This window comes from Auxenochlorella protothecoides (genome assembly GCF_000733215.1).
Source record: "Auxenochlorella protothecoides strain 0710 unplaced genomic scaffold scaffold86, whole genome shotgun sequence".
Classification (NCBI taxonomy): domain Eukaryota; kingdom Viridiplantae; phylum Chlorophyta; class Trebouxiophyceae; order Chlorellales; family Chlorellaceae; genus Auxenochlorella; species Auxenochlorella protothecoides.
Window position 1 is genome coordinate 116,913 of NW_011934467.1, and position 12,794 is coordinate 129,706.

The following is a 12,794-nucleotide window of genomic DNA, read 5'->3' on the forward strand; positions in this document are numbered from 1 at the left end:
GCGTATCCCTGCAGGTCCCTCCCCCCTTGTGGAGGCTCGCGGCCCGTGTGGAGTCATCCATGCGCCCATTCAACCCCGTTTCATCCACATGCCCCTGCCTTGTCCTCGATTGTTTTCGTTGCTCGGGTCTCGACATCGAGCACAGGGTGGGTGGGCTGGCAGAGTCCCGGCCGACCCAGGGGCTGAGGACCCATGGGTCGCCACAAGCAAGCAGAGGGTGGGAAGCTGCGCTCGGTGTGCCGCGTCCCTCAACCGCCTCGGCGCCCCTAGAACCCGGGTGGAAACCCGCCCACCTCCACCTGGTCGGTCACGCCGGCGCCGTCGCGCTGGAAGGCGAGGCGCAGTCGCAGGACCAGGGGCTTGGTGCCCGGCGCGGAGTTGACCACGTGCAGGCGCTGCGTCAGCTCCTGCCCCGGGCCGGCCAGGCTCGTGCCGCTGGGCGGGGACAGGCGCAGCGTGGCGAAGCGCGGCACGGCGGCCTGCAGCGACCAGCCGGCCAGCGCCTGGGCGGAGGTGACGCGCGCGGTCAGCTCCGCCGCGCCGGGGGCCGCCCCCCGTGCCACCTCCAACAGCACGCACACGCCGTCGCGGTCGTAGGCGCGCAGGGGAGGGAAGCACGCGGGCATGGGGTCCGCACCGGCGCCGGGTGTGTCCCCGGAGGCCGCTTGGGCCGGGGCGCGCAGCCCCCCGGCCCCGCCGCCGCCCAGGAGTTCTGCCAGCGGGTCGGCGGGCGCGGCGAGGTCCAGCATGCCCAGCGCGGCCAGCGGGTCCACCGGCGCAGCGCCGGGCGCCGGCAGGTTGGTGGCAGCAGGAGCCCCGGCGTCCAGGCCTAGCAACGCGGCCAGGTCAGCCGCCGGGTCGGCGCCCAGGAGCCCCGCCCCACCCGTCCCACCTCCGTTCCCCGCGGCCTCCTCGCCCTCGGCCGGGACGAGGGCGAGGTCCTCGGCCCCCGCACCGCCCTCCGCGGCCGGGATGGGCTCCAGCACGGCGCCGGCCAGACCGCCGCGCGCCGCCGCCAGGCGCGCATACTCCACCGCCCGGGTCTGGACCTCCGGCGCGGGCGCGCGCGAAAAGCGGTCCAGCAGCTCCGCCACCTGGGGGGCCAGGGCCGGCAGCCGCACGCCCAGCTTGGCCAGCGCCGTCAGCGTCACTTCACGCACCGCATCCGCTTGGCCGGGGCGCCTGTGTGTGTATGTGTGTGTGTGTGCTTTCGGGGGGGGACGAGAGCGGTGAGCGCTCATGATGGGACGTGCACCTCCATTCACGCGTTCAATGGTCCGGGCCAGCACGCAGTCGCCAAAGCCGTGACGGCTGCCAAGGCCGTCGACTCCCTGACGCATGGGCTTCACTCTCTGCGCAAAGCAATGGCTGGGCAGAGGGGCGTTCCCCCATGCACGCGACCCCCAAACAGGTAACGCTCCCTGCCCGGTCCTTCGCGCCACCTCCATGCGGCCACACCCGGGCATCGATCTCAAACTCACCAGGCCATGTCTCCTCACCCCCCCCACCACCCCCACCACCCCCGCCTCCCTAAAAAAACACACACAAACCCTCACCCCCTCGAACCCCGCTCACGTGAGGATGGCGCGCAGGGCGTCAAAGGCCTCCTGGGCCGAGACCTGCGCCGCGTCCTCCCCCTCCAGCCTGCCCCTTGCCTCCACCAGGCGGTCCCCCGCCTCGCCCACGCACCAGGCGGCGGCGCGGGCCAGCGGCTCCGGCGCCGCGCCGGGGCCCACCTCGCGCAGCGCGGCGAAGAAAGCGCGCGCGGCGTAGCCGCGCAGGGCCGGCGCGTCGGTCACCGCGCGCACCAGCCCGGCCACCGCCTCCTCGGTGACGAACGCGCCAGCCTGGCGCAAGACCTGGGGGTTGGAGGGGAGGGAGAGAGGCGGGCTCGTCAAAGTCTTGGGTCCACTTCCCAGCGCCGTCGGGTTCAGACTTCCGGAACATTCTGGCACGCGCTCGTCCTGGCCTGGCCCTCAGCACCTCATCCCGTGCTCCCCTCCCACCCCCACTCGCCCACCCCCAAACCTTGGCCATGGAGTCGAGGTACCAGCGCTTGTCGGGGGCGTGGCGTCCCACCAGCACGCAGATTTTGGCGGCCAGGTCGGGCTTGAACCCCGGGTCGCAGACCGCCAGGTAGTCCAGCAGCTCGGCGGCCAGCTCCCGGATGTTGCCTTCGTTCACCAGCGAGTAGACCAGCTCCAGCGCGGCACGGCGGATGGACGCATCAGCGTCGCGCACGCAGTCCACCACCGTGGCGCGGTGGCGCTGGACGGCGCCGGGGTCTCGCGCCGCGACGCGCGCCAGCGTGTGCAGCGCCACGTACCGGATATTGTTGTCGCGGTGGGCCAGGAAGCGGCCCAGCGTGTTCACCGCCAGCACCCGCAGGCCGCCGATGGACTCCACCGCCATGATGGTCTTGAAGGGGGGAAAAAGGGGGCCAGGGGGGGAGGAAGGGGGTGTCAGTCCTGGAGGTGGTGGTGGAGGTGTTGGGGGCGGGGGACGACAGCGGGGAGAGCGGGCAGGGCAGGGCGAAGCGGGAGCGCCGAGCCCGTCTCCCTCCCACACCAACCCGACTCCAGCCCCTCCCAGCCCAGCTCTCTCACCTGCACGCACTCATACAGGATGGCGTTCCCCGCATTCCGCGTCGACTCGGTGTTCGATGCCACGGCAGCCAGCACGTCGCCCATGGCGTCGCTGCTCTCGGCGTCGCCGCGCCCCAGCTCCCGCAGCAGGCGCAGCAGCTGGGTGTGTGGAGGGGAGAGAAGGTGTGTGTGTGCGGAGGTCGTGCTTTGAACGCAGTTGAAGATGTTGGCCCATCCGCGCAGTCCAGGTCCTCGTCAGTGGAACCCTGCATCGCAGAGCCAGCTTCCAGCAAAGGTTCACGCTGGAAAGACTCCCGAACCCCGCACGGTCCCCGCTGACTCCTTCAACCCCTCGCTTCCCCGCCGCCCCCCTCTCACCTTGACTTGGAGGAAGGGGTCGGTGAGGCCGCTGACGTCAGTGTCCGTGGCGTAGCTCTGGGACCCCAGCAGCGAGCGCAGCAGGGAGGCCAGGCGCGGCACCTGGGGCCGGAACAGGGTGACCACAGCTGGGTCGGCATGGCACATCTCCAGCATCAGGGTGACACCTGATGGCAGCAAAGGGGGGGGCGGGGTAAAAAGAAGTGGGTAAGAACCCGCAGAGGGAGGGAACGGGGTATAAAGGGGAGAAAACTGCCTGTGCGGGCACATGCCCGGGTTGAAGTGCGGGAGCCAGCCAGCAGCCAGCCCAGCCATGTGCATGTGCAAGGTACGTAACATCGCGGCCTGGGTCAGAATCGCAGGGGACCCATCATTTAGCCCACCCAAGCCTCCCGCACCCGCAAGCATGACGCCATGGTTCCGATCAGAGAGCAGGGCGACCGCCTGCTCCGCAAAGGGTTCCAGCATCTCCGGCACCTTTCGCAGCACCCTGGGATGGCGAGCAAGGGCGGCAGGGTGAGGCACGGAAGGCAACATGCAGGGCAGAGGAGGGGCCTGAGGATGCCTTGGGAGGCAGGTACTGGGAGAGTGTGCACGAGGCCGATGCACATGCCAGCTCTGTACCATATTCCCCCATCAAGTTTCCCTTGGCTTGCTCTATCTCACCGACTGGCGCACAGGGCGGCCTTCTTCCTCAGGTATGGGTTGATGGACCCCATCAGCTTCTCAACCTCAGGCGCCAGATCCCTCGCCATCTCCGCCGAGCAGATGTTGCCCAGAGCGCACAGCGCTAGCCCCTGGATCAGCATGTTCCTGTTGTGCAGGTCGTTCTTCAGACTATTGGTCACCAGCATCAGCACCTCCTGGCGCTCGTCCAGCAGCAGCATCAAGCCCAGGTAGCCCAGTCGCTGCGGGAGGGGGGGAGTTTGGGAGCCACATGCTGTAGGCAGGCAAAAGGGAGTTTGATCCCGCACTACTTTGCAGGTGCATCGTGCGGTATCCATGAATGCCAAAGCCCATCCCACATGTGCCAAGCAACAAAGCAGGCTACAGCTTGCCTTCTCGGGGAAGCCGAGGGAGGCGATCAGCTTCAGTGTCTCCATCTGTCCAAAGTGGGTGGGGTAGCCCAGCATGTGTATGTACATGAGTTTTGCCACATTCCTGTGTCATGTTGTGGGCGATTGAAAGGAGCTGATGGGCGCGCTTCGTCTCTAACCTGTCACTCCAGGCAGGTGTGGCGGCATTCAGAGGTCAGAGTACCAACTGGCCCAATGCCTGTAACCCTCCGGCACCTGTGGCGATACGTGCTGTCCTGCTCCTTGAAGGCCTTGCGCAGAGCAGCGCTCTCCTTGGCGATCACATTCCTTTCCTCCGCAGCTGTCTTCGCTGCCCTGACGTGCTTGATCAGATCCCTGCGAGGCAGGACAGCAGACCGTTGCCTCGGTAGTCATACAGAAGACACTGGGATAGCACTGAGAATGAATATGCAATGAAAGCCGGCAAAGCACGTTCAGGGTGAGGCCCCCAGACGGAACCACGGTCGTTGACTGGTACCCCGCACCTGAGTCGCATCGTCATGCCGAAGGCTGTTCCTAATTCATCGGCTCACGCCGGGAGGAGCTGAGGCGTGTGATGGTGAGCACTTGGGTCGCTAGTGGGTGATCATCCGCGACGACACGCCCAGGCTCATTTCCGAGAAGACTCGGGTCCGCCAGGGCGCCAGCGCCGGAACTCGGGGTATGCATGGTGACAGTTCTGATTTGGGCCTCGGTTTTGATGCTTGCGAGACGCGATGGACAAATGGGAGCAAATGTTTCTAATAGTGGGTGAATTGTACCCTCGAGACGATTCCCTTAGCAGTCTGTCGTGACCCTTGGCCTTTAACACTGCGAGTTGCCCTCCTCCTCCACCAGCTACCCCCATCCTTTGCGATGGCCTTCATCGTCTTCTCGGGCCACCCCAGCAGCGGGAAGTCGCTGCTGGCTGCCAGATTGCAGAAGATGGTCCAAGAGGAAGGCCGTGCATGCCTCGTGATCAGCGAGGAGTCCCTGGGCCTGACCCGCGACGGCTGCTACAGCGGTGGGCACCCTTGTTAGACATCCCAGGCCATGCTTGGGCTTCCATCCAGCACATCTTCTACATATGTCCGTGTGTCACTCCCAGTACAGAAATTTGGCCCTCCTTCGACCCAACCCCCATCGCACCACCCTCCTTCTCAACCCCAACAGATGCACGGAGCGAGAAGGTCGCGCGAGGCCAGCTCAAGGCCGAGGTCGAGCGCTGCATCGGGCGGCAGCACGTGGTCATCCTGGACTCCATGAATGCCATCAAGGGCTACCGCTACGAGCTGTACTGCCTGGCGCGAGGCGCGGCGGTGCGCTACTGCATGGTGCACGTGGACACGCCCATAGAGACCTGCAGGACCTGGAACGAGGCTCGTCCAGCCGACGCGCGCTACGCCACAGCCGTCTTCGCCGACCTGGCGGGCCGCTTCGAGCGCCCAGACTCTCGCCAGCGCTGGGACGCACCCCTGTTCACCGTCCGCCCCGCCGCCGCGGAGGGCGAGGCGGAGGTCCAGGCGCAGCTGCGCGCCGTCCTCGTCAGCGCGCTGGACCTCGCCCAGCATGCTGACCGGGAGCCGGGGTCGGAGGGGCGGCCGGTCCCGCCAGCCAGCAGAGCGCTGGCGCCCACCATCGCCACCACTAACGCCAGACTGTCCTGTGAGCCCAGGGATTTGTATTTGTTCTGAGCAAGTGGGGGACTGTGCAAAGGGGACGGGCGCAGCAGGTTGATCAAGGGGGTGCTGTTGGGATGGCGCGGTGCCAAGGATCACCGCTCAGGCCAGGACAAAGGATAATGTCTGTGCTGGAAGTTGGTCTCACCTCTCATCAATCTGCATCCAGCATCTCAGCCCATCCAGCCCCACGTTCACCCCCACCTGCAGCCACCAACCTGTTGCACGAGATCGACAGGGGCGCGCACCAGGTGATGGACGCCATCTCTGCGGCCCAGGAGCTGAGGCCGGGTGGTGCCCCAGGGACAGTCCAATTCTCCGGCGAGATCCCATCGCTGCGCATGGACAGGCCGGTGAGGAGGGTGAGAGGCTGCTGCCAGAGTCTCTGATGCACGGCCAGCTCGGCAGATCCGGCAGCTTGCGGGGTGTTTCCCTGCTTCATCGTCGGGTACGCTTCCGTTCACCCTGGCATCTTGAACCAACCCCACTCCAGATGCATGTGGCCGAGTTGCGAAGACACAAGCGCGCCTTCCTCCGCCTGGTCACGAATCTGTCGCTGACAAAGGCGCCAGATGCCGTGACCGCCCAGAGGATGTTTGTCGACTACCTTGCAGACCAGCTCACCCAGCAATGACTGAGCACCCCGCGCATGTTGAGCCGCACGATGCATCTGGCCCGAGGGTCCATTCAGGCTCACTGATACCTGACAGGGTACAAGGCGATCACTCGGGGTGTGAGGCTGAGTGCCCAAACTCCACAAGGTGTAATCCTGAGGTTGAACACATTCACTTCACGTTTGCCGCGACTCAGCGGGGTATAATTACACGGTCAATGCGGAGGCAGACAACTCAGAGGCAACGAAAGAGGGGTATGTCACGCAAGCCCAAGCACAGCACCCTGTCCGAGCTCCCGCGAGGAATGCTGGGAATGCATGGCGGCACATTTGAGGCCCGGACCCTACATCCTCCAGCCACCGAATCCCTCTCTCTCAGTGGCCCTCCAGCAGCCCCGCGACCAGCTCCCAGACCACCCACTGGGCCGCGTTGGCCGGGAAGGCGCGGACCAGCGTGGGCGCCAGGCCCGTGTACAGCTTGCCCTCGCGCCGCAGCGCGCGCAGCGTGGCCGGCAGGGATAGATCGCGCCTCGATCCTGGCAGCGCCACCTGCATCCGCGTCTTGGCGACGTCCATGGGCAGGACCAGCGCCCACATCACCGTGCCGGCCGCGCCCCCGGCCAGGACCATCGAGCTGGCATTGGCCAGCCGCTGCAGCAGGGTGGGGGCTGACGCGGGGGCGCTGGAGCACCCCTCCCCTGAACGCGTCGCCGGAGGCTTGCCAGGGATGCAGCTGCGCAGCGCCTGCCGGGGTGGGGGGCGGGACGGTGTGAGGGACAGGGCTGCAACAAGCTGCAGAGGACTGGACCCAGTCACGCTCCCTCCCACACCAGCCCCACAGAAAGACTGACGGTGTAGGTGGAGAAGTAGATGGCGTTGCCGGGGATCTCCCGAGCGAGGGTACCGCTGAAGCCACGCGCGAGGCCACGCAGTCCCTCGGTCTGGAACAGGTGGCGCAGGCAGTCCCGGGGTGTCTTGAAGGCCAGCCGGGCATCAGCAGCCTGCATTCGGCACTGTGCAGGGTGGGAGGTGGGGGTCAGGCGGTGTGAAGCTGGAATGGGCTGATATTTAGTATCCATTCCTGAGGTGCTTACAAGAGGTTCTGCAGACAATCACGGGGAGGCTGATGTACGCAACTGCCAGCACTCCGCGTCCACACCCTGGACCACCACCTTGACTAGCTCAGCGGGGCTGAGGATGATGCTGAGAAAGAAGCCCGCCGCCCCGCCTGCCAGCGGGACACTGAGCGCCGATGGGGCATGCCAATCACGAGACAAGAAGGAGAGCGATTCGTTGTAGACCTGCACGGGGCGATCAAAAAGTTGTGGGAGGGAGGGACAGTGGCCGGAAGCAGCGCTTACTCGTGCGGAGCCCTCCGGGCCACCTTTTCCATCAGAGGAACCTGGGCTTGCCATCCAAGAAACCTGCACCATCTATTGGTTCACCCTCCGACCCAGTTTCCTGCTCCCCGCCCGCACCGCATAGTTCACGCCACACTCGAGCGCGCCACCAACGAGCTGGGGGCTCAAGCCCGTGAAGAGGCCCCTGACCTGCGCACGTTACCAACGTCTAGGGGCTGTGAGACAGGGCGTCGCCCCTTCCTCCTTCGTTGCATCCACGCTCTGGCACATTCACAGCCCTCAGCCTGGACACAGCAGCGATTCCATAGCCAGGTCCTCACCCCTTGATGGCGCAGGATTCCCTTGAATGTCCCCCAGGAAGTGCCATGCCCGATCTGCTGGTTCTGGAGGCGGACCTTCACCGTGTCGAATGGGAAGCCGGTCACAATGCCGGCGGAGCCGGCGGAGCAGCCTGCGATGTAGCTCGCGACGGGGCTCAATTGCCGTGCATCCTGTACCGTCATGAGACTGCCCGGTCACGCATTCGGTGATCTAGGCGATCGCCATGCCGTCCAGGGTCCGTAACACCGACGATGTGTATGTAGAGCAGGCGACCACCTCCACGGCAATTGCAGCGGTCTCTGGCAAAACCGATAACAGTCGTCAAAGGACTTTGGGGGTTTGCTTAGGTACGGCATGCTTTATGGGCTGACATCGGGCCATCAGGGTCTCCGTCACAACATGCTTTCATTTTTCGTGCGCGCAGCATGTACCAGAAGATTTCCTGATCATGGGTCAGACACTGAAGGAGAAACTCGCTGCCTCCTGTATCCTACTGGCCCAAGGGCGTCCATGCAATCCAATCTCAGCGTCGAGAAGTACTCCCAATTGGAGGTGCTGTGGTATCCACCCTTGGGGTTGAAGAGGACTGTACATGTAAACACAAAATCAAGACTGGTCTCATCATCTGATCTGTCCCTCCAAACTTCCGCGAGCATTCCCTGGCCACATCCAGGCAGTTCAGCCCCTCGTCACTCCGCATACAACTTATTAGATTCTGTAGTATCCTGAGCTCTCAAATCAATCCTGATGCCGCTCCTTGCAATCGTGTGAACTGCAACACCGACTCATGGCGGTCCCGGCCACGGCACCCGGCATAAGCCGGAAGGTCAAGAAGGTGTGCGGTGGGACTTTTCATTCGATCAACAAGGGTGATTACAGATCATCACATTGCTTGCTCGAGATTTTAGCTCCTGGATCACCGGATCTGCTGTGCACCGGGCAACACCGAGTGCCCCCCCTACCGCCAGATCCTGGACACCCGGACGGACACCCCCGACCTGCGCGCCTGCCTGGAGTCCCTGAGCGACCTGTACCCCGAGAACACCCCCGCAGCCCGGCGAGGACTGCGCTCCACCATCGACAACTCCGGCCTGGAGGCTGCCACCGCCTTCCTCGCCGGCCTGGAGGGGGTGCTGGGCGCGCTGGACGCCGTGCACGCCGGCCTGGACGGCCTGGGGCTGGCCTGCCGCGCGGCGCAGGACACACTGGCCACCACGCGCGCCTCCAGCGCGGGCCTGCTGGCCGAGCACCGCGGCCTGCGGCACCAGCTGGAGGCTGCGCGGCAGCGCTCCGTCTCCCTGGCCCTCTTCCTGCAGGAGTACCAGCTGAGCCCCGCCGAGCAGGCCGTGCTCACCCAGGTCGGCGACTGAGGGGGGGGTGGGGTGTCGTGAGTAATAAGGAGATGATGATGCGCTGGTGTGGGGGCATGGCGCCTGAGGTCATGCATCATCCCTGGTGGCCTCTGCCTTGACGCGTCACATGCCCTGACTCAGCCTGCAGCGCCAACATCAGAATGAGGGAGGGTTTGAAGGGGGCTGTCCTTTGTGCAGACGCATCTGCGCCATCAGCACCTAACCTCTGCCCTCGCCGCTGTGCGGCAGGGCAGCCCTTTGCTGCGACCCCTGGGAACCAACACCCTCCCCCACCCTTTTTCTCCCCCAGGGTGAGGACGTAGGCCCCGACTTCTTCGGCGCCCTGCAGCACGTGCGGGCCATCCACGACAACTGCCGCGCACTGATGTGCGGCCAGCACCAGCGCGCGGGACTGGAGCTGATGGAAAGCATGGCGGGGCTGCAGGAGGTGGCCTACGAGCGGCTGTGCCGCTGGGTGCGGCGCCGCGCCGCCGGCCTGGCCGAGGCCGACGCGCTGGAGGTGGACCCGGGCCTGGCCCGCGCCGTGGCCGCGCTGCGCGACCGCCCCGTGCTCCTGGCCTACTGCATGGACGAGGTGGCGCACGCGCGGCACGCCGGCCTCTTCCAGCGCTTCATCAAGGTTGCTGGGGTCGGGGGTGCACGCAAGAGGGGTTGGTTCATGCATGTTCAGGCGCAGCGTGCGAGGGTCTCGCAGCCAGGACAGACTGTGTGGCGACGCGGGCGGAGCGGCATGAACATCTGCCGCTGACTGCATGACCGTCCCCCCCTCGGCACGGTTCCCCACCCTGCGTCTGCATCCCACACCACAGGCGCTGACCCAGGGGCCGCGGCCCATCGAGATGCAGGCCGGCGATACGCGGCGGTACGTGGGGGACATGCTGGCCTGGCTGCACGCGGCCCTCGAGCTGGAGGCGGAGTTCCTCGGCTCGCTCTTCGGCGACGGCGAGGCGGCGGCGGGGAATGCGGCGGGCGCAGGGAACGACGCGGCGGCGGGCGCGGCTGGCCAGGCGAGCGGGGACAGGGAAGCGGCAGGCGGGGCACCTGAGGCGACAGGTGCTGCCGCTACGACCGATGGCACGGTGCCCACACTCCGACGTGTTCTGGACAAGGTGTTTGAGAGCACCTGCCGCCCGCTCAAGGTGGGCGGGCCTGGCGAGAGGCGGTGCTGGGGGTGCTGTTGGGTGCCATCGCCAGGATGCCCAGGGGATGGCAAGGCGTGACGCCTGAGGCTGTGCACACCTGCCCCGCGCATGCGGCACCATCCTCTGGAGCCTACGAGCAATTGCGTACAACGTCGCAGATCTCACATCGCAAAATCGTGCACCGCGCTGAGACACCCCCTCGACTTCGCCGCCTCGACCATCTCGTCCCGACAGGTCCGACTGGAGCAGTGCCTCCTGTCCGGCCCCGCCCCAGTGCTGTGCTTCTGGGTGGGCCAGGTCCTCACCTTCTACCTGGCCACGGTCTCCAAGCTCCTGGGGCCACAGAGCAGCCTGGCAGGTGGGTGTCTTGGGAGGGTTGCTGTGTTGCGAGCGTCTCTTGCGCTCCGCATGCCCGGCTGCCATTCCTGGCCAGCGCCAGAGATGCCCAGACCTGCCCTTGCTGATGCCCCTGACCATGGACCCCTCCCTTGCACGCTTCCCGTCCCTGGTCAGAAACGCTTTCTTCGGTGAGGGCCCTCGCCCTGCGTGCCTTCAGGGAGCAGCTGCGCCAGCGCAAGGACAAGTCCGCGCGGTACCCGCTGGTCCCGCCCAAGGACCTCCTGCCACCACAGCAGGTGCGGGGCAGATCTTTCGCGGCTGCGCTGGGGGTACATGCGGTGGGTATGGTGATTGCTGGACCCTCCCATGTCACCCCGCCGTCAAAACCACCATCCCTCTGCAGCTGGTGAAGGGTGCCGCCATGCTGGCGGAGCTGGTGGCCTGCCACGACGCCGCCCTCGATCCGGCCAGTGCCTCGGCCGGCGCCGACTTCGAGGCCCTGCTGGCCGCCGCGGCGGAGCCGCTGCTGGACAGCATCGAGCGCAGCTCGGAGGCCCTGGACCCCAACGCCTCCTCCAGGTGGGGCGGGGTGTGGGCTCCTGGAGGCAGGGGGAGTCATTGTGAGGGTGCCCGGAAGAACCGGTGAGGGTCAGCATGGGTGCAGGCTTCACTGTGCACGGCCTCCCAGCCTTTCACATGCCTCGGAATGTTGAGCGACGCTTGTGGCACTGCTTACCCGCGCTCTTTGCTCCTCAGGCTGGACGAGGGTGCCCACCTGGACCCCTCTGACCGCGGCATCTACCTCATCAACTGCCTGGCCCTACTCCTGTCCCAGCTGGAAGGGGCGGCATGTGCCGAGGGCCTGGCGGCCAGAATCAGGTGGGGAGTGGATGGGGCAGGCGAGGGGTTTGGATGGATGGGGGTGCAGATCGGATGCATGGACGAAGATTGAGGGAGGGAATGTGCTCTGCAGCACCTGGTGATGCGTCGGCCTCGTTGCATACCACGTCCGCTCCCAATCCCGACAGGCTGCAGCTGGCGGACCACCTGTCGGAGCTGGTGGAGGCTGAGTCAGCGCGCGTGCTGGCGCGGTGCGGGCTGGCAGAGGTGGCCGCGCGCATCAAACTGCACCAGGTAGGGGCCGTCTGCTTTGAGGAAGGCAGGGAATGGATCTTGTGTTTGCTCGCTGGAAGACCAGGCCAGGTATGCTGCACTGCCATTCGTAAGCGGATGCTGCTGCCGTGTATGCTCGTGTTCCTGGATAGATCGGCCGCACAAGTAAGAGATCCAAGAGTCAACACGCCTCTCACCCCACACAGACCGGGGCCGGTGGGGATGGCACCGACGCGACGCCCCTGTCCCAGGCGACGGGCCTGTCGCTGCCGGCCGTGGCTGACGCGCTGCGGGTCTTCTTTGGCCGCCTGTCCGCGCCAGACGTGCTGCCAGAGTTCCTCAAGCTCCAGGTGATGGATTGTGGGTGGCAGGCGGCGCGAAGATCACAGGTGCCTACGTTTTACTCCATCTCCTGCACCTCCTGTCTGTCCCCGCTCTCTACGATGGCATGCGCCAATCATACATCCCAGCCACTGCGCTCCCCTCCTTCCTCCCTTCCAGTTGCCGCGGGCGCGGGAAGAGCTGATCCACCGCGTCAACGTGACGGTGGCCGATGCCCATGCCAGCGTGTATGAGGCGTTGCACTCGCCTGCCAGCGGCTACGACCCGGCAGAGGTGGCCGCGGCGGTCAAGCACACGCCCGCCCACGTGCGCACGCTGCTGGGCATCCACTGAGCCAAGAGCGTTGTTGAGGGGGAGCTGCAAAGGGCCGTGCGCCTCTGATGCTTGCCATGAAGGCCGCCCCCAGCCCGGGACCAGTGTGCTCTGCCGCCCTGGCACAGCATGTCACTTGCTACCCTCTTCTGATCCAAGGTGTGGTTTAACATGATCTGTT

The 12,794-nt window shown here is 65.9% G+C and overlaps 5 protein-coding genes across 5 annotated transcripts; 3 read left to right on the forward strand and 2 right to left on the reverse strand.

Annotated features, from left to right (window-relative positions):
* Positions 1-266: 266 nt before the first annotated feature.
* On the reverse strand, positions 267-4,541 carry F751_6320 (AP-1 complex subunit gamma-2; the record flags this gene model as incomplete). The annotated part of the gene is made up of 13 exons (XM_011403544.1): positions 267-503; positions 774-1,150; positions 1,256-1,311; positions 1,576-1,676; positions 1,809-1,859; positions 2,029-2,418; positions 2,607-2,744; positions 2,964-3,130; positions 3,362-3,453; positions 3,630-3,871; positions 3,989-4,124; positions 4,256-4,375; positions 4,525-4,541. The coding sequence occupies 13 exons, from the start codon at positions 4,539-4,541 to the stop codon at positions 267-269; spliced, it is 2,124 nt and encodes a 707-aa protein (XP_011401846.1).
* A 353-nt stretch (positions 4,542-4,894) lies between these two features.
* On the forward strand, positions 4,895-6,331 carry F751_6321 (KTI12-like protein; the record flags this gene model as incomplete). The annotated part of the gene is made up of 4 exons (XM_011403545.1): positions 4,895-5,042; positions 5,192-5,683; positions 5,908-6,050; positions 6,191-6,331. The coding sequence occupies 4 exons, from the start codon at positions 4,895-4,897 to the stop codon at positions 6,329-6,331; spliced, it is 924 nt and encodes a 307-aa protein (XP_011401847.1).
* A 354-nt stretch (positions 6,332-6,685) lies between these two features.
* F751_6322 (Mitochondrial substrate carrier family protein S) lies at positions 6,686-8,174 on the reverse strand (the record flags this gene model as incomplete). The annotated part of the gene is made up of 5 exons (XM_011403546.1): positions 6,686-7,054; positions 7,141-7,323; positions 7,483-7,611; positions 7,789-7,860; positions 7,992-8,174. The coding sequence occupies 5 exons, from the start codon at positions 8,172-8,174 to the stop codon at positions 6,686-6,688; spliced, it is 936 nt and encodes a 311-aa protein (XP_011401848.1).
* On the forward strand, positions 8,018-8,176 carry F751_6323 (hypothetical protein; the record flags this gene model as incomplete). Its single annotated transcript, XM_011403547.1, has 1 exon — positions 8,018-8,176. One exon carries the CDS (start codon positions 8,018-8,020, stop codon positions 8,174-8,176), a length of 159 nt encoding a protein of 52 aa, XP_011401849.1.
* Positions 8,177-8,779: 603 nt separating this feature from the next.
* F751_6324 (Conserved oligomeric Golgi complex subunit 6) lies at positions 8,780-12,634 on the forward strand (the record flags this gene model as incomplete). Its single annotated transcript, XM_011403548.1, has 11 exons — positions 8,780-8,827; positions 8,961-9,350; positions 9,655-9,984; positions 10,175-10,504; positions 10,742-10,865; positions 11,021-11,142; positions 11,250-11,425; positions 11,603-11,725; positions 11,875-11,980; positions 12,166-12,309; positions 12,461-12,634. 11 exons carry the CDS (start codon positions 8,780-8,782, stop codon positions 12,632-12,634), a joined length of 2,067 nt encoding a protein of 688 aa, XP_011401850.1.
* Positions 12,635-12,794: the final 160 nt, after the last annotated feature.